At 40.2% G+C, this 18,956-nt stretch overlaps 1 protein-coding gene across 13 annotated transcripts in view; it reads right to left on the bottom strand.

Moving 5' to 3' along the window:
- Positions 1–18,704, bottom strand: part of cenpe (centromere protein E) — a 31,759-nt gene extending 13,055 nt beyond the window's left edge. For 9 of the 13 annotated variants that reach the window (XM_050058446.1, XM_050058452.1, XM_050058453.1 and 6 more), the window contains exons 1-39: positions 18,546–18,704; positions 16,257–16,369; positions 16,048–16,137; positions 15,833–15,951; positions 15,626–15,745; positions 14,984–15,065; positions 14,832–14,899; positions 14,675–14,749; positions 14,501–14,552; positions 14,290–14,377; positions 13,469–13,598; positions 12,668–12,787; positions 12,412–12,564; positions 12,180–12,330; positions 11,952–12,051; positions 11,519–11,714; positions 11,313–11,369; positions 10,539–10,706; positions 8,917–9,138; positions 8,708–8,800; positions 7,997–8,080; positions 7,733–7,849; positions 7,518–7,634; positions 7,203–7,424; positions 6,286–6,366; positions 5,921–6,001; positions 5,332–5,493; positions 4,921–5,142; positions 4,714–4,806; positions 3,986–4,069; positions 3,262–3,378; positions 3,036–3,152; positions 2,706–2,789; positions 2,362–2,478; positions 2,039–2,260; positions 1,394–1,474; positions 1,167–1,250; positions 555–716; positions 102–335 (exon numbers count right to left, since the gene is read on the bottom strand). In XM_050058446.1, coding sequence (XP_049914403.1) covers positions 102–335; positions 555–716; positions 1,167–1,250; positions 1,394–1,474; positions 2,039–2,260; positions 2,362–2,478; positions 2,706–2,789; positions 3,036–3,152; positions 3,262–3,378; positions 3,986–4,069; positions 4,714–4,806; positions 4,921–5,142; positions 5,332–5,493; positions 5,921–6,001; positions 6,286–6,366; positions 7,203–7,424; positions 7,518–7,634; positions 7,733–7,849; positions 7,997–8,080; positions 8,708–8,800; positions 8,917–9,138; positions 10,539–10,706; positions 11,313–11,369; positions 11,519–11,714; positions 11,952–12,051; positions 12,180–12,330; positions 12,412–12,564; positions 12,668–12,787; positions 13,469–13,598; positions 14,290–14,377; positions 14,501–14,552; positions 14,675–14,749; positions 14,832–14,899; positions 14,984–15,065; positions 15,626–15,745; positions 15,833–15,951; positions 16,048–16,137; positions 16,257–16,369; positions 18,546–18,601 — 4,734 coding nt within the window. In that variant the 5' untranslated portion in view covers positions 18,602–18,704. The remainder of the gene's footprint in view (positions 1–101; positions 336–554; positions 717–1,166; positions 1,251–1,393; positions 1,475–2,038; positions 2,261–2,361; positions 2,479–2,705; positions 2,790–3,035; positions 3,153–3,261; positions 3,379–3,985; positions 4,070–4,713; positions 4,807–4,920; positions 5,143–5,331; positions 5,494–5,920; positions 6,002–6,285; positions 6,367–7,202; positions 7,425–7,517; positions 7,635–7,732; positions 7,850–7,996; positions 8,081–8,707; positions 8,801–8,916; positions 9,139–10,538; positions 10,707–11,312; positions 11,370–11,518; positions 11,715–11,951; positions 12,052–12,179; positions 12,331–12,411; positions 12,565–12,667; positions 12,788–13,468; positions 13,599–14,289; positions 14,378–14,500; positions 14,553–14,674; positions 14,750–14,831; positions 14,900–14,983; positions 15,066–15,625; positions 15,746–15,832; positions 15,952–16,047; positions 16,138–16,256; positions 16,370–18,545) is intronic. The other 4 variants (XM_050058458.1, XM_050058457.1, XM_050058456.1 and 1 more) reach the window with 4 other exon arrangements.
- Between the last annotated feature and the right edge of the window lie 252 nt (positions 18,705–18,956).

Raw genomic sequence — 18,956 nt, 5'->3', positions numbered from 1 at the left:
AAACCATTTTTAATCTAAATTTTCTATTACAACTACTACTGTCAATACAGAAAATGTGTGCAACCCTATAATGGATGGAAGTAAAGTTATCAGATAGAAACCTCAGTCTGCATGGTCTCCATCCTGTCCTCCAGCTCTGCTCTGAGCTGCTGCTTCTCCTGTCTCAGTCCCTCCAGTATCTCCTGCAGCTGATCTCTCTCCTCAGTGAGAGACGTCACTCTGCACAGCAGCTTCTCCATCTCCTCTGTGGAGGTCTGACAACTGGGTTCCTTCCCAGAGAGCAGACCGTCTCTCTCTGCTCGCATGCTCTCGAGCTCCTCAGTCAGCTTCTGAATCTGTCAGGAAAGAATAGAGACCTAATTGTAAATTTAAAGATTTAAAGTGACATTTATATAAGATTTGGATTTAAATAAGCTTCTTAAAAGAAATATCATAAATCCGTAAAAGATTCATGGAGTTCAGATAACGATCAAATAATTTCAAAATGCGTTAACAGCCAGCATCACACATCAGGTTCCCTCTGAGTGTTCTTTATGTATAAAATGTAGTCCTGCCTGAGTTTGGAGCTCTTGCATCTGGAGGGAAATATCTGCATCGCTCCCATTGCTTGCTTTGCCCTCCAGCTCTGCCTTTTGACTCTTCAGCACGTTGATCTCATCTTTTAGAACTCTGATCTTCTCCTGAGACTCTCTCAGCTCCTCCTGGACCTCAATCACCTGAAAGACATTGCAACCACATGAGTGGAGAAGTAAAGATCTTTTCCATACAATAATCACTGAAAAGGAGTGGACAATAACAGGGTCAACGTCTCCCATCCACCACCAGGGAAGTCTTGGGCTGACTCATTACTAGAGCTGCAACGATTAGTCGATTGTGGCAATTTCCTTCATCGTATACAACATTAAATTGAATATCTTAAGGTTTGAAGCTGTGAGTTGGACAAAACAAACAGAAGTAACTGTACAAACATATTTAGCTGTGCTATCTGCTGAAGCAAATATGGGCTGATTATTCATACTGTAAATATCTGCAAAAATCCAAATGCAGACAACATTTAAAAAAAAAAAAAAAAACATAGGACAGAAATGTAAGAAGAAGTGGAAATCATCAGTGTATTTTATCAGAGCCCCAAACTGTATCTTGCTGATGGGAAGGAAAGAACTCACCAGTTCTACATTTTCCTGAAGGTCAGACTTCAGCTGGCTCACCTCCTCCTTAGTTTTCTCCAGATGCTCCTCCAGCTGTTGGATCTGAACCACAATGTAGGGAAACTTTAACATTTTCAGTATTACCCATATTTTCTCACAAATATCTGCTCTAGAACATACCTGAATGTATGAGCAACAATATTAATACGTTTAAGAATGAGAATAAATGAGTGACATAATCTAACCTGCAGAAGTGTTTGAGCCTCCTGTTCTTCTTTCAGCGACTGAGGCTCAGAGCTGAGCTGCTGCTGTAACTCACACTGCATCTGAACAACAGAGAGAACACATGAGAGAACAGTAGGACTTCAGTATGTGCTGGAAATGATGATTTTCAGGGAATATATCATTAGATTCACTGGATTCCTTAGCATAAATGAAGTTTGATTTCAAAAACAGAATAGACATCTGCAAATCTGGCAAAGCCACTTATTGAACTTGGAAAAAAAAACAAGCAAACTTATCAGTTCACCTTACCTAGAAAATATTTTACCACACTGCTGGAATGAAAGCGGCACATGAGCAGAAAAAATTAAATTTGCTAATTTAATTCAGTCATGTTACTGTAATGACTGCAACAATATTAGTATTAAGTTCGAACAGCTGTGTAGAACTGACAGTGTGGTTTTGAGATACTAGTTTTGTTTCAGTCCATGATAGTCTTCAGTCTGTGAAGACACACACAAAGACACACACGCGCACACACACGTACGCGCGCACACACACACACAGGTTTCTTCATGGGTATTTCCCGAGCAACACAACCAGATTTCAGAGATGATGCCTGGGATATACTGCAATCTCAATTTATAGTATTCAGCCAAAGCTTTTACCATCTCCATCCTGTCCTCCAGCTCCGCTTTGAGCTGCTGCTTCTCCTGTCTCAGTCCCTCCAGTGCCTCCTGCAGCTGATCTCTCTCCTCAGTGAGAGACGTCACTCTGCACAGCAGCTTCTCCATCTCCTCTGTGGAGGTCTGACAGCTGGCTTCCTTCTCAGAGAGCAGACTGTCTCGCTCTGCCTCAATGCTCTCCAGTTTCTCTGTCAGAGTCCTCACCTGTGAGGAAGGGAGCAGTTAGAAGGGCCACTGCTCTGAAAACAAGCTTCATAAAAGCAAATCCTTGCTATTTATACGTGAGTGAGGTATTAAACACCAACCTGTTGATCTAAGGAGCTTTCCTTCTCCTGACACAGTTTTTCCAGATCAGAGCTCATCTGCTTCTGTTCACACAGCTCCTCTTGGACTGACTTCAGAAGTTCTCGAGTTGTGGAAGCCTTAAAACAAAATCTTAAGTTTAGTCAATCAAATATGCATATGTGTCAACAGGAACAGAAAAATTAGCAAAACGAGAACCGTTGAAATGTATTAAAAACTAAAATATCCTTTAAGGAAAGGCACAAAGTAAATTATTTCTACAATCAACAAGTTATAAAACTGTCAAAAAAAAAGAAAAAGAAGTATGATTGCAGTTAGACTCTGTTATGAAGACCAGTTGTCTCACCATATTTATGTTCTGCTGTAGATCATATTCCACCTGCCTCTTCTGCTCAGTCACAGCCTGGAGAGACATGTTCAGCTGTGCTATCTGTTGAGGCAGATATGGGCTGATTATTCATCTTCCAATTATTTGCAAAACAACCCAAACACAAAATACTTTTTCAAACAGAACACATTAAAGAACACTGGAAATTACTAGCAAATTTTACCACAACATTACACTCTCAAGTTGCTCTGTTAGATTTTTGGTCTGTTTAAACTGGAGGTTTTCAACTAACATACCAACAGTGAAGGATGAGTTTATAAATTATCCCTCATTAACAATTTAACTCACCTGTTGTTCTAAGCCAGATTCCTTCTGCTCACAGAGTTTCATATGATCAGAGTTATTTTGCTTTAGCTCCTGGTGCTCGTCTTCAAGAGAATGTAGAAGACTCTGAGTCCTGGCAACCTAAAAATAAGAGAGCACTTCTTGATCTGATCTGAATTACAGAGCACACAGTACTTCTGAAAAGAGACTTTAAACATGGCTTTGGTGAAATGTGTTGTAAGGAACTTACCTCTTGTTCTAGCTGAGCTTGCCTCTCTTGGCTGAGTCTTTCTAGGTCAGCATTTCTTTGATTCTGCTCTTGGAGTTCTTGTTGAAGTGAATGCAGAAGGCTCTGCGTCTCTGCAGCCTGCAAAGAGAAAAAGTTGCATTTCTTTTCATCTACACAAAAATTGAAAGCTTTTTCACAGTGTGACCACACATAAAGGAGCTGTATACATCATTCAAAGCATTAATATGGCAGCAAACAACTATTTGCTATGTAAAGATATAGTGAAGTAATGGCGTCCTGAGCAGAGAATAAAGTCATGCTTCCTGTTTTTGTAATAGAAGCTTCTCTGTTTATTGCTGAGGCAGAAGGTCTGCCTTGCGTGCCTGTTACTGCATGTGAGGCCCAATATGCGTATCCCACTGGTTAGCTAATCACCACTACTCTGCACTGCGCTCATATGTCAGTTACTGCTAATAACACCATCCTGATCTATAGCGTCATAGGGGAAGCGTAGTGCCCACCCTCTGCTTCCCTCCCAGGTTAACACTGTAAACTCTGTCAGAGCTGCTGCTGCTGTTAGCACCAAAAGCTGCTGGCTGCCGGCTCAGCCGTCTCCATGTTGAGAACCGTGTGCAGACAACTGGAATCAGACTCTGGATCAAAGGTATGCTCTAAATGTCATATATAGTTCCTTTAAACATTAAATCATTAAATCTCAGTTTGACCACAAACAACTCCCCCTCACCATCTCCATATTATGCTGCAGATCAGCTTCCAGCTGGCTCTTCTGCTCACTGACGGCCTGCAAAGTTGCCTGTAGTTGCTCTATCTGCGTAAGAAAATGGAGACATTCCATAATTTAAGTATTTTCAGTCAAGAAACAGAGTTTTGAAGATAAGGCTATTTTTCTTATTGTCAAAAAATCCCATGAAGAGACCAAAACCAAGTATGTGAGTCTGTTTCTCATAACTTTGCCTTCCCCACCCATCGGTTCTTACTGAGGAGTGTGCGAGTTTAGTTTTTTTTTTTTTTTTTTTTTAAACAATTCTTAAAGGCTGAGTGTTTTTCTAAAACAATTGGACACAGTAGTTTATAGCAAACGAACTCTGACTGGCGCAAACAGTGCCTTTGTCGGGATTATTTGCAGGAGTGGATTAATTCTCATTTGGTGCTTTAGTGAGTATTTGTGACAGAAGGACAGTGTATGTGAGTCAAAATAAACTATAGTGTGTGTGTGTGTGTGTGTGTTCATGGTAATAAAAGAGCAACATGTCACCCAGTACAACAGTGTGGCCAATTGATGTGTTTAATAGTTCTGGACAACATTGGATCTCTGTGGCACAGAGGAAGGAAGACAGACAGACAGTATTTGTATGTAGGAAACACTAATTGCTGGTTTGGGTCTTTCCATGGGATTTGTCAACTATAAGAAAATTCTAAAATATCAGATTTAATTAACTTTACTGCTGTTACCTCTTGCTGAAGGTGGGTTACTTGGGCATCCTGTTGGTGCAGTTCTGAGGCCAGTCCTTCTGGCTGGTTAAACCCACACTGGACTTGTGCAACCTGCGAAAGATAGAAAAATTATTTTTTTCTTTGTCTGTCTAGGCAGACTGTGATTTAAAAGATATGAAAAAATCAGTCAAAAGCAACACTTTACAAGAACCAGTAATAACCTACCATCTCCATCCTGTCCTCCAGCTCTGCTCTGAGCTGCTGCTTCTCCTGTCTCAGTCCCTCCAGTATCTCCTGCAGCTGATCTCTCTCCTCAGTGAGAGACGTCACTCTGCACAGCAGCTTCTCCATCTCCTCTGTGGAGGTCTGACAGCTGGATTCCTTCCCAGAGAGCAGACTGTCTCTCTCTGCTCGCATGCTCTCGAGCTCCTCAGTCAGCCTCTGAATCTGTCAGGAAAGAATAGAGACCTAATTGTAAATTCAGATATTGAGACTGAAGAAATTTAACAAATCTGGCCCACGTAAATGGAGTTTAGATGGTTATAAAATTATTTCAAAATCTATTCAAGAGGTGACAGCCAGCATCACACATCAGGTTCCCTCTGAGTGTTCTTTATGTATAAAATGTAGTCCTGCCTGAGTTTGGAGCTCTTGCATCTGGAGGGAAATATCTGCATCGCTCCCATTGCTTGCTTTGCCCTCCAGCTCTGCCTTTTGACTCTTCAGCACGTTGATCTCATCTTTTAGAACTCTGATCTTCTCCTGAGACTCTCTCAGCTCCTCCTGGACCTCAATCATCTGAAAGACATTGCAACCACATGAGTGGAGAAGTAAAGATCTTTTCCATACAATAATCACTGAAAAGGAGTGGACAATAACAGGGTCAACGTCTCCCATCCACCACCAGGGAAGTCTTGGGCTGACTCATTACTAGAGCTGCAACGATGAGTTGATTAATCCATCAAAATAAAATTAGCAACTAATCTGATAATTGATTAATCATTACAGTCCTTTTTCCAAGAAAAAATGATAAAAATTAATCCGATTCCAGATTCTCATATTCAGCAATGTGCAGTTTTTCTTCATCATATGTAAGAGCCAATTTATTGTCTTAACATTTAGAATAGAAAGTTTCTTTGTGTAATTCATCAGAACCCTTAAATGTATCTTAACATTGGGCTAAAACCAGAGCCTACCATCACTGCTTGGGAAGAAAAGAACTCACCAATTCTACATTTTCCTGAAGGTCAGACTTCAGCTGGCTCACCTCCTCAGTTTTCTCCAGATGCTCCTCCAGCTGTTGGTTCTGAAGCACAATGTAGGCAAACTTTAACATTTTCAGTATTACTCACATTTTCTCACAAGACCTTTATGTGCTCTCGAACATACCTCAATGCATGAGCAACAATATAAAATAAAAACCATTAAGTTCCGAAGCGAGTGAATGTCGTATGGAGCTCAGTGCAGCAAGCTGTTTCGTGCTTTATTCAGAAGTCTTACTCAGTATCAGGGACAAATGCTCAATGAAGTGGATCAAAATAAAAATGTAGAAATGTAACTGTAGTGTAAGAATGAATGACATAATCTAACCTGCAGAAGTTGTTGAGCCTCCTGTTCTTCTTTCAGAGACTGAGGCTCAGAGCTGAGCTGCTGCTGTAACTCACACTGCATCTGAACAACAGAGAGAACACATGAAAGAACAATATGACCTCAGTTTGAAGAAAGAAGAAGAAAAGTTTATTTTTCTCACGTCTCCACAGTGCATGAAGAATGGAGAAAATCCTTGATGAACTAAAGTCATAGGGCTCTGCATTTAACAACAGCAAAACTTTATCAAAACATCCATTTACAAACTCTCACACAACTTGTGCAGTATAATCCAAGTCTTATTTATACAGTCTTATGCTCAGTGCTTCCCACACAGACAGCCTTTTATGACAAAAAAAGAAATTAAATGTGGACCCCTATGACTTCAATTCATTAAGGATTTTCTCTGTTTTAGGATTCTCCACCGTAGAGAAATCCAAGCTTTCAATTGGTATACAAATGGTCATTTTGTGGGTGAAATATTCTTTTCGCATGATTTCTGCACTTGTCCTGTTGAACGCTACTTTACAACAGGCCCTCCTGCTCTCACTCAGGATAACATCTGCAAATCTGGTGAAGCCACTTATTAAACATATTTAAATAATTACCATAAAGATTTTGCATTTGATTCAGTTCACTCTACCTAAAAAATATTTTACCAAACTGCTCGACTGTAAACAGCACGTTAATATAATGTGTGACCGGCGAAACAACACCAGAAACAAATTTATTCCAGTTATCTTGCTGTAATGACCATTGTGCATAATTGTCATGGTGATTTGGAGAAATAACTTAATGTCAGTACATGATAGGCTGTGACCACACATATGTTAAAAAAATCACAGGTCCCATGCAGGTATTTTCCCCAAGAAACAGCAATCAGCAGCTCTCAATTTACAGTTTTCAGCCAAAGCTTTTACCATCTCCATCCTGTCCTCCAGCTCTGCTTTGAGCTGCTGCTTCTCCTGTCTCAGTCCCTCCAGTATCTCCTGCAGCTGATCTCTCTCCTCAGTGAGAGACGTCACTCTGCACAGCAGCTTCTCCATCTCCTCTGTGGAGGTCTGACAACTGGATTCCTTCTCAGACAACAGGGCATCCCTTTCTGCTTGTACACTCTCAAGCTGCTCACTTAGAGTCTTGGTCTGTGTAAATGGGAAGATTTCATACTAGCAGTCAGAACACTGACAGTGAAGGAGCAGTTTAAAAAAATATCCTTCATTAACAATTTAACTCACCTGTTGTTCTAAGTCAGATTCCTTCTGCTCACAGAGTTTCATTTGATCAGAGTTATTTTGCTTCTGCTCTTGAAGCTCCTCTTGACGAGAATGTAGAAGACTCAGAGTCTCTGCAACCTAAAAATAAGAGAGCACTTTTTGATCTGATCTGAATTACAGAGCATACAGTACTTCTGAAAACATAACTTTGGTGAAATGTGTTGTAAGGAACTAACCTCTTGTTGTAGTTGAGCTTGCCTCTCTTGGCTGAGTCTTTCTAGGTCAGCGTTTCTTTGATTCTGCTCTTGGAGTTCTTGTTGAAGTGAATGCAGAAGGCTCTGCGTCTCTGCAGCCTGCAAAGAGGAAAAGTTGCATATTTCCCATTCATCCGCACGAGGAAAATATATGAAGATTTTGGGGCAAAGACATCACTGGCAGTGTGAGCACACTTAACCCCGAAAAATTAGATCTCAATTTGACCACAAACAACTCCCCCTCACCATCTCTGTATTATGCTGCAGATCAGCTTCCAGCTGGCTCTTCTGCTCACTGACGGCCTGTAAAGTTGTCTGTAGTTGCTCTATCTGTGGAGGAAAATAGACAAATCAATTAAAGTATTTTCAGTCAAGAAGCAAAGTTTTGAAGAATAAGCTTGCCTTTAATCCATGTTTTGCTTTTTGTCAACAAATCCTGTGAAGAGACCAAAACCAAGTGTGTAAGTCCGTTTCTCATAACTTTCACTTCCCTTCCCACTGGTTCCTACTGGAGAGTTTGCGAGTTTAGTTTTATTTCTTTTGCTCCAGAATTTTTAAAAAGCCTCAGTGATCTCCTAAAATAATTGGACACAGTAGTTTTTAGCAAATGTTACTCAGACAGGAGCAAACTGTGCCTTTGTTGGGGACTATTTTCAGTAGCGGATTAATACACATTTGGTGTATTAGTGAGTATTTGTGACAGAGGGATGGTGTATTCAAGTCAAAATAGTGTGTTCATGGTAATAAAAGAACAACATGTCACTCAGTGCAACAGTGGAGCTTTCAATGTGTGTTTCAACAGTTGTTCACAACAATGGAGCTCTGTAGCAAAGAGAAAGATATCAGGCTTTGATACATACATACTATACTTGTAAGCAGATTTGGGTCTTTTCATGGGATTTGTCAACAATAAGAAAATTCTAAAATGTCAGACTTCATTAACTTAACTGCTGTTACCTCTTGCTGAAGGTGGGTTACTTGGGCATCCTGTTGGTGCAGTTCTGAGGCCAGTCCTTCTGGCTGGTTAAACCCACACTGGACTTGTGCAACCTGCAACAGGCAAACCCATCACTTTTTCTTTTTCTGCATAAACTGTGATGATTCAAAAGGTATGAAATAATCACTTATAAATGAAAATCACTTTAGAAGCATCAGTAACAACATACCATCTCCATCCTGTCCTCCAGTTCTGCTTTGAGCTGCTGCTTCTCCTGTCTCAGTCCCTCCAGTATCTCCTGCAGCTGATCTCTCTCCTCAGTGAGAGACGTCACTCTGCACAGCAGCTTCTCCATCTCCTCTGTGGAGGTCTGACAGCTGGGTTCCTTCCCAGAGAGCAGACCGTCTCTCTCTGCTCGCATGCTCTCGAGCTCCTCAGTCATTCTCTGAATCTGTCAAGAGGAGCAGAAACATAATTGTAATTTCAAATTATTAATACATATCAAAAGAAAAGGAAGAATTTCTGTCAAAGTGTCGGATTCCGGAGGTGTTATGTGGATTCCATCCTGGTCATGAAACAGTGGACCGGCTTTTATACCCTTGAAGGGTTGTTAGGTGGGTTATGGGAGTTTGCCCATACAGTCTGTATGCATTGGGTGGACTTGGGAATCTTTACAACCTTATCCCTATGGGAGTTCTGTAGGGGTACTAAATCTGTTGTGGACCCCAGAATTGCGTTTCAGTTCTCTTCAGATGATGTGGCTCTGTTGGCTTCAGACTGTGACCTTCTGCATGCACTGGGGTGGTTTGCAATCAAGCGTGAAGCGCACCAACTGCACAGAATGCTAGATCAATACAACTGTTTTATTATCTCTGAGCCTGAACACAGTGTAGATGAAATGACAAAATATTTGTACAGCACACATTTTCATTTAGGGTTTCTTAGTGAATTAAAAAAATCTGCTAAGCCTGCCTATGTGGCACTAATGTTATTAAAATATTGGCTATTTAACTTCGGTAACAGCCGTGCTGCTTGGTTGGGAAGCAGTGGCACTCGTGTGCAGTGTCAAATGGCATTCCTGGAATTTAAGCTCACATTGCATTGACTGGATGATTTGGAACTGGTTCTCAACTAGAAGAACAGTTCTTGATTTCCATAGCTAATGCAACCCAGTGCCCAATAAGTGGTAGAAAATGGATGGATGGCATATACAGTATAATGCTTTATTTTAATCATTACTTCATTACAGTAGGTGCCAATTCATGGTTCACGCAAGGGTCTGCTGTGGTCCCCTTGACGTAAATGTCATCATCCACCCACGTCAGCAAGGGTTTACAGGGTCCCTATGTGGACGTCCATGTGCAGCCCATTTTTTGTGACCACGTGGACTGGACACTTAGCAAGCATGCTGACTGGACATGCTCCAACCTCTTGTTCCACGGTCTAGCCCAGTCCAAAACACTGTGGTCAAGCCAGCTGCACCAGCACAGTGAAGTTAGTTTAAAGTTGGATATTTGACAGACATTAACTCCTAGTTTCAGTTTCACCCATTGTTGGCAGTAGGAGGACTGTAAACTACTGATGGCCTAATGAAGCATTTTCTTTATTTTCTGAGCCCACTAGATGGTGCTTTTTGTTCAGGTAAAGGATGAAAGCACACTGAATTACCATTCTTTGAGCCTTTCTCTTTAAACCATGATCGCCATCTAGTGGGCTCAGAAAATAAAGAAAATGCTTTGTGAGGCTTCATTTGGCCATCACTACTGTAAACTCACCTCCTGGCCCTCCCATTTGCCACTAGGAGTGGACATGGACCCTCAATTGTACTATGAATAGAATCAAATCAATTACCTCTTGCTCTTTTCTGAACTCCTCCTCCAGAGACTTGAACTCATCCATCTCCCTCTTCTCCTCCATCTCTTTTGACAGAGCAGCTTTCTCTTTCTCCAGAGTTTCAATCTGCTCTAGGAACATCCCGAGCTCCTGCTTCAGGTAGTCTCGCTCGACCTCCACCACATCCTGTAAACATACAATTTAATCAGTTTAAGAGCTTTCAGCATTTCCACTTGAAATGCATTGCCCTAATGTAGCTTCTTTTCATTACTAGTAGAAGAAATAAATGTGTTTCCTTTTGTTATTGGAGTAGTTACCCTCTTTTATGTGATTCTAAATGTAGAAACACTGGAAACTGCTCGAGTGTAACCTAATAATTCCTGAATTTTTAGCAACATGTTGCAATAGTGTCTCTGTAGAATATTTTTTCCAGTACAAATAAACAAATTATCCATGTGGATAACATAAGAACAAAGCTTTAGTTACTGTGTGTTGTGCAACAAATGTATTAAACAGTTAAGACCATTTTTGGCCTATAAAGCCAGATTATCTTCAAATGGCTTTCTGAGTTTTATCTGTGGAAAAACCACAACTCAGTGACTCTAGATTAAACATGCTTGTGGTTTATTTAATACCTTGTAAGGGACACACAACCTCTGTGTTATAAAACAGAAAATATATTACATACATACATCCAGAGGAAAACAAGTTAAGAGGATTTTCTCTGCTATCAGAGGCACAACAAGTTGAGTAGTAGGATATGTGCCACAGAGGTGCCCCATCAAGCCTTACCTTCTCTGAAGCCAGTGTCTCACACAGCTGGATGGCCTCTGCAAACTGTTTACCCATCTGCAAAATGAGGTATGAAGATTAATACTAAAACCAGCTAACACAACCAGGACAGAACAAAAAACAATGAACATGCCAAAGATGCTATTCTCGTGTAATTAAGGATTTCTCCTTTTACTTGGAGGCCAGGGAGCAGGTATAAATCATACCTGTTCATCAGTTTTACTCGGAGTGTTGTTCTGTTCCTCCAGCCGTCTCTCCAGGTCTGCAACTCGGAGGTCCAACATTGCCACCTTCTCCAAGGCCTCTTGTTTTTGTTGGACCTCTGTTTGCAGCTCCAGCTGCAGGCTGGACACTTTCCCTGAAAGCTCATGCATACGGTCTGGAGACACAAAGTCTTTGGGACTGGAAAAAGATAAAACATACAGATGACTAATGTGTTCAACAACTGTGAATTACCTACAAACGCTGAAAAGACAGGGTTTATTTTTTCCACATACAGTAGCCTCATGCCAGGATCACAATGGACGCAGAAGCGCCCAGATTTGCCCAGATTAATAAGGTTGGTCTGGAGGCCTGAGTAGTTACATTTGCTGTCTTTCAAGTGAAAACTACTTGAACTGTAATTATCAAGACATTTACCTGTCTCCAAAGCTCCTGACAGTCACAGAGCTCTGACTGATCTCCATATCATCTGAAGGCTCATCAGGAATCTCCCAGTGAGAGTCGAAGTCCTCATCATCTGTTCAAACATGCCATGTATGCATTCCACTCATTACCCGACAGTGCAGTTCATATACGACATGGTAATTATAAGGTGAATTGTGATTTTCAGAGTGCATATACTTTATTTTATGCGCTCCTCTGTACCTTCAACCAGCTCCATCAGAGAGACATTAGAGGCTTTCCTCTTCCGAGTGAAAGGGTCTGCAAAGCTAAGGTCAGATGAACCACCATCACATGCAGACGGACGGGCAAGTCTGAGCATCTTTCCTCCCCACGTAACCCTGCGTTTTGGCATCTTAAAAACAGGACATGAGTTGTTATGACTATGATACGAAAGAGAAAGCTGTACTCTGACATTATTTTGTGTCATATCTACCTTTTGAGCAGGAACCTGGTTTGTGCTGGTGACCAGCAGTTTAGTCAGGTTTTTGATCCTGTCTTCTTGTTCTCTCTGGAGCTGATCCTTTTCTTGGAGTAGCTGGGAGAGAACCTCCTTCTCTGTGGCTGTGGTCTGTGTGACTGAAGAAACCTGTTGGGAGGTCATCCACAGGTTAGTGGGTAGAAAGTGCTGCAATAATGGAACTTGCAGTGATGGTCCAAAGAGAACATGACTGAGGAATGATGCCACTTGCCTCATGAAGGCGTCGCTTGAGGTCTACAATTTCATTGCGGTATCTTTTGAGCAGAGCCCCGTCATCAGACACCTCTGTCACATGAGGGTCGTTCTTCATTTTCTTTGCAGTGCTGGCAAACTAATATAAAGAAACATTTTGTGAAACATCATCTGCCTTTGTCATAAAACAGAACTTTCCAGACGGACGACATCCATCTGCAATGGTGCGCTGTGTAATCGTGCATAAATGTACTGGGGGAATGAGCTAACAAAGTCAAATGTACCATACTATTTAGTATTACTATATAACAGTTGCAGGGCTTGAAATACCATGTGCATATGCACATTGACTTCCAGTAGCACATTTTGTTTCGTTCATATTCACAAACAGCAATGAAAGCTACTGGTATCAGGAGAAGTTGGGAACTAATTTGTAGAGGTCAATATTCAGTCTGTAATATTTATTTATTTAGATGAATTCATATTCATATAAAATCAAAGAAGTCACCAAAAGAAGTCCCAATATGACTCAAAAACTTTTTTTTTTCATAATAGGTTTGATGAAAAGCTGCTCAAAATGTTCCTATGACCATCTAAAATTTGAAGCAGTTTTACTGTGCAGTATTACAATTTAGGTCGAACCTTGCAGCGGATAAGTGCAAATTTAAAATAACAGTTACACCAAATGGCACAGTAAAGGTGCATGCACCAGTTCATGTACAGAGAAAAAAGTATTTTGAGCCCTGAACTGAGTATTAACAGGTCATGGTACTGTAGAGATGTTAGGTGTGCAGGACAGGAATCTACATATTTCATCTACCTGCAGAGTGCTGAGGGTCTCATCCAGAGCAACAGGTGTGATGGTACCAATGATGACTGTTTTCGCGTTCCCACCCAAGGAATTCTGCAGGATGCGGGTGAGCTTACTGTCTCTGTAGTTGGTGAAACCCCTGAACAGAGAGAGAGAGTGAAATTTGGCAAAATACCAGCACCTCGAATTAATGTTTAAAAACATAAAAATCAGTTAGTAATAACCATTTAAAAAATATATTCCTTTTTCCTCTCCTCAATTTACTTTTAGTAAACATGAATTGTTTACTACTAAATAATCACAATGGAGTTTGAGATATTTTTGTTCCATCACTTACACCACTAATGAGTATACTAAATAAACAGCTCAAAATTTGGCCAAATGCACTAAATCATTTTCTTTATGACAGTTAGATGAGATGTATAATACAGAGCAGGGCCCTGTTCTTTAAATGTAGCCTATTTAATTTAATTTGCTTGCTCATGGTGGAAATTTTTCAGCCTGCTAAATAAAACGTTTCCTGAGATAAATTTTGTTATGATTTGGTGCTATATAAATAAAACTGACATGACTTGAGATATATAAGAAAGTGGTCATGATCCTCTGCCTGCTTGGCTAGTGAGGATGTATCTGTAAGCAGTTAGACTGCCCAGAAAGAAGGAACATTTCAACGCTGACTGATGCTGAGGATACGCTCATGGTACAGAAAACAACCCTAACTGTTATTGGCTGTATGTATGGTGTAAAACAAGAGTAAAAATTGTTCCTTATGTTAGCACAAGTGGAAAAATCTCTGTAGTAAGTACGTTGCATGTCCATCCTTTACTCACTTCTGGCTTTCATCAGTCAGTTTCTTGATCACTTGGCCGAGTGTGAAGAGACTGCGATTGATATTGCAACCTTCTTTGAAACGTGTGCCTAGGATATCAAAGCAGAAACTCATTATACACTGTAGTGTGCAATCAATGAACTCTAACATAGTATCATAGTGTGCATTTCATGTGGATTCAATCAGCAACCTTAAATTTAACTCCGGCTTACCTTCAGCTCCTGTTTGACTTGCTCTCTCTGATCCAGCCAAATCAACTAAATTCTAAAAGATGAAGCCAAATTGCTGGTGAACAAATAATTACAACACAAGCAATGACACAGACAAGACAGACAGCAAATGTAACATAAAGATGGAAAACAAGCCAATAAATGGAGCTAGCTTACCAAATGAGACACAATAATGGCTCCATCTGCATTTTCTCCTGATGCTGGGTCGCTTCTTTCTCGACTTTCCAGGATCTAAGAGAACAATATTGTGAAAAATCCAGCTTTCCCCAGAATCTGATATGTCACTATGCAATGAAGATGTGGTGTTGCTTACCATTCGGAATATGGTGTGGGAACGACTGCTTCGCTGGTTCATTTTTGTCTTTCCATAGTGGCGGTTCTCTACAGAGGAGAAATCACATTGGTAATTACACACAGCCTGCAGAGCACGTCATCATTCCGATGTTCAGTAGTCTCAGATCTTACTTTCTCCTTTCCGAATCCAGGCCAGGGCTTGTGCAGGAGACGTAACGAGTTCCTCGGTTAGGTCAGCCACATAGATGTTTTTCTGTACACAGTAGTTAACCAGATACAAAAATCATGTAAAATAGAAAAGTACATCTTTGCAGGGTTTCTGTCATTTAGTGCTCCTAGACTTTGAAATATGTTCCATCAGTCTGTAATGTTAGACTTTTTGCAGTTCAGCAGACCTACAGAGTCATGAATGATCCTGACTAAAATGATTTTTCTGATCGCAGCAAAATGATTTCAGAAGAAATCTTCCAGTTAAACATTTATGCATGTCATAAATATTTTAAGCTGATCAACATACTAGTTCTGATTTTTGAAAAATAAGGTGTAAAAGTCAGAGGGACTGCACCTATTATTTTAATGGAAATTTCATATCTAATGCTGCTCATTTCATTTTCAGCTTGTTTCTACAGGACGTGAACAGTAATCAAGCTGACACTAAAACAGTTTATGCCCTCTCAGCCAACAAAAAGTGATTAAATGTAATGTTTGAGACTTCGTTGAGTTACTGCAAATGTTGTAAACTAGGCCACAAAAGATTTGATAAGGGTTTCAATTTGACAAAAAGCCATTCAAACTTCTAAAAAGCCCACTAACATTGATTGTCTCCCTGACTTCCAGGGGTTTCCTCTTCCAGCTGTCCACAAGCAGGTCAGTGACTGTTTCATTGTAGATCTCCATGTACGAAACCCTGAGAAGGAACTCCTTCTTTGGACACTTTGGGCAAAAGACAAGTCATTGGTTAGAATAAACTGATTACAAACAGTTATAGGGCGTGTTTGAAACAGGTGATACTATTCTCACATTTTTAATTGTTTGGAAGACATCCTCCACAGCCAATGGTATCACTCCAGGTGATCGGTCAGACCCCATCATCGTAAAAGTCTTTCCGGAAGAAGTCTGTCCGTAAGCAAATATGGTTCCTGTGGAGCAAACACAAAATAAACACCATGCGGCTACAGTGAGTAATGAGTATCTCCACAAGACAGGTCTCACTGCATTCAGTTTCCATTACATACCATTGTATCCCTCAACAGTGGAAACAACCAGAGGCTTTGCAATGTTCTGGTACAGCTGATTGGTTGTTTCTTCTGCAGTGAACACTCGGTCTGGGGACAACAGAGGGCGACAGTGAATGTAAAGTAGACTTCTATTACTACGACTCTATGTTGAAGCCACAAAATCTACCAAACACAATTCTTAATCCTGTACATGCTGCAAAACATACCGAAACTAAAGCTCTTAGTGGAATTCCCATCATCGATCTGATGAATTGATTTCTTATCAGCTTTCCAAAACAGGTGGACGGGCTCTGCATCCTCCGACTCTGCACTTTCTTCCCTGTAACAAGGACACACAATCAGGATATATGTGTGAAAACATTAGCATACTTTATGGAAAGAACTAAAACTAATTAAATCAAAATAGCTGCTATGAAAGCAGAATAAATAATAAAAAAAAAATCCATAAGAGGGCATAAATAAATATACAGTATCAGTAGACAAGGGGCACCATTTATGTCACTATATATACTGTGATAAAATATTTGGGATCATCTCCGTCACAGTGTATGGGACAGTCCCAAATATGTCGAGGTGTAACACTGTATCTTATACTCAACTCCTCACAGCTGACTCGCAAAATATAATATACTGTGACATTAAGGATATACCATAGACACATGTATGTATTAATCATGCACCCTGGCACTTTCACACAAACAAATATATTAAGAAGCAAACATACTTTATTTGTCACTCATACTGGTAACCTAAGTAAAGTAAAGTAAAGTAAAGTAAAGTAAAGTAAACTTTATTGTCCCCCAAGGGAAATTTGACTCGTCTTGGGCACAGTGCTACATTTCATTGCTTCACAACACAAGATAAAAATATCATCAAGATAAAAACATCATCACAGGGAAACATCATCACAAGGACAGTTCTGTTACATAAAACAGACGTGGACTACATTTAACAATCACAACACAGGGACATACAGCTCGTTGCTCTATTGCACTAGTTTTTTAACACTGTTCAACAGCTTAATGGAGGCTGGAACAAATGATAATTTGAGGCGGTTTGTCTTGCACTTAGGCATGGGGAATCTTCTTCCTGATGGGAGAACCTGTTTTCACATATATATTTAGTAGTATTCATTGATTGCATATATTTGCACCTTACTGGTGGCTAGTTTATTTTTAATTTATATTTCCTATATATTGATTTTTATATTTTCTATACATTACTTTTCTACTTTGTTTTAATACCTGTATATCTCATTCTGTGTATCTGCACTCACCTAACTTTGTATTGCAACTGCTGCATAGCAATTTGCCTCGGGAATCCAGAGGGCAATGTTATCATTCAACATTAAATGGACAATTCACATTTCTTTAAGAGGGGTTGTATGAGTCACTTATCCATCATCAGTGTATTACCAAGTAGCTATCTTATATGCATGGAGTAAGTTACAGTGGGACAACTAAAAAACAATAATACATTCTAATGAAACATTTATAGATGTTTTGCACTTCAGATGTGACCATAAAGGACACTGTAACGTTAGGAATCAACAACAACTTCAGGCAGACTTTGTTAAGTGATAAAATAAGTAATAATGGCGCTTTGCTCCGGTTTGTGCCTGATAATTGATAAGCTCGACCAAACGGGAACTGCCCATTGGTTCGACATCCCATTGTTCCGACCATATTAAACTCATTGTTCCGAAATCATCATGATGCCCTGTGGTTAAGGTCTGGTTAGGTTTAGGCACAAAAACCACTTGGTTAGGGTCAGGAAAATTTCATGGTGTGGGTTAAAATGAAAAAGAAAGTGACAAACACATAAGCCGTGAGCCTGCTCCGCCTCAAGCCAGTCGCGGCGCACCATACGCCCGCCGCGAGCCGTTCAGCACCGCGGACAGTCGGACTAATGGGATGTCGAACCAATGGGCTGTCGAACCAATGACATGGACCCGACCAAACGGCGCCATCTCTAGTCCCTTTATAAGTTAGCTATTATTGCTTCAGCGTTGTAACGTTACGCCCTAACGATCATTACAACAGTGTAACTAACGTTAGTTGGCATAAAACACTTCATGTTAGCAAGGAAGCAAAACTATTTCTATAGCAGATATCATTCAGGGGGAAGTACAATGAGTAACTGTTAACCTTACTATTCTTGTTTTTATAACTGTCTACACAGCACTAGCTTAGCATAAGTTAGTTAACAAAAACGACGTCTATTATTTATTTATTTGTACGGTACCTGCCAACGTCATAGAAAACGTTTTGAACTTACTGCTGAACGTTAATGTTAGAAACATAACGTTACGTTACCGTTTATTATTACTAGCCGAAAATGCAGTTATACGCGTCTGAACTTTAGCTAACAACACATTCCTATCATTACTTTAGTAACGTTAACAGTTAGCATTAGCATTGACGTCAGGCAACTTTGCGGTTGCTCCTAACTTGTAACTCTCTGACGCTAACGTTAGCTGTTGGCAGAAAACTTACCTCGCAATAAGCGGACGGACTCGAATACATACTTTAACAGCCGACTCTTCGGTCATTTTTCTTTTCAATAACGTTAGTCATCCACCTAACATTAAATTGGCAACGTAACTAACACGAGCACAGAAATAACGTTACTCCCTTTCCTAGGTTTTCAAATGGGGCTCCGGCTCTGGTTTAAAATTTACCTCTTTGTTCTGATTGGACAACGTCATCGGGTGGACAGATCCATGTGGGACTGTGGTGGGAAAAAAGGAAGTTCGCTTAAGTTTTAGCTCATTTTGTGCTTTTAAAAATGTATTTAAAACAACGTTTAATATCCCGTGTATGGGCAAATAGCTCTTAAAGCAAATTTTTTTTTACTTGAATTTTCCCCCCGAAAAATCAAGTTAATTATGGTAGCGTCAGGCTGGT

Source organism: Epinephelus moara, chromosome 12 (assembly GCF_006386435.1).
Source record: "Epinephelus moara isolate mb chromosome 12, YSFRI_EMoa_1.0, whole genome shotgun sequence".
Classification (NCBI taxonomy): domain Eukaryota; kingdom Metazoa; phylum Chordata; class Actinopteri; order Perciformes; family Serranidae; genus Epinephelus; species Epinephelus moara.
Note: the sequence above shows the minus strand (reverse complement) of the source record. Positions and strands in the feature narration are given on the sequence as shown.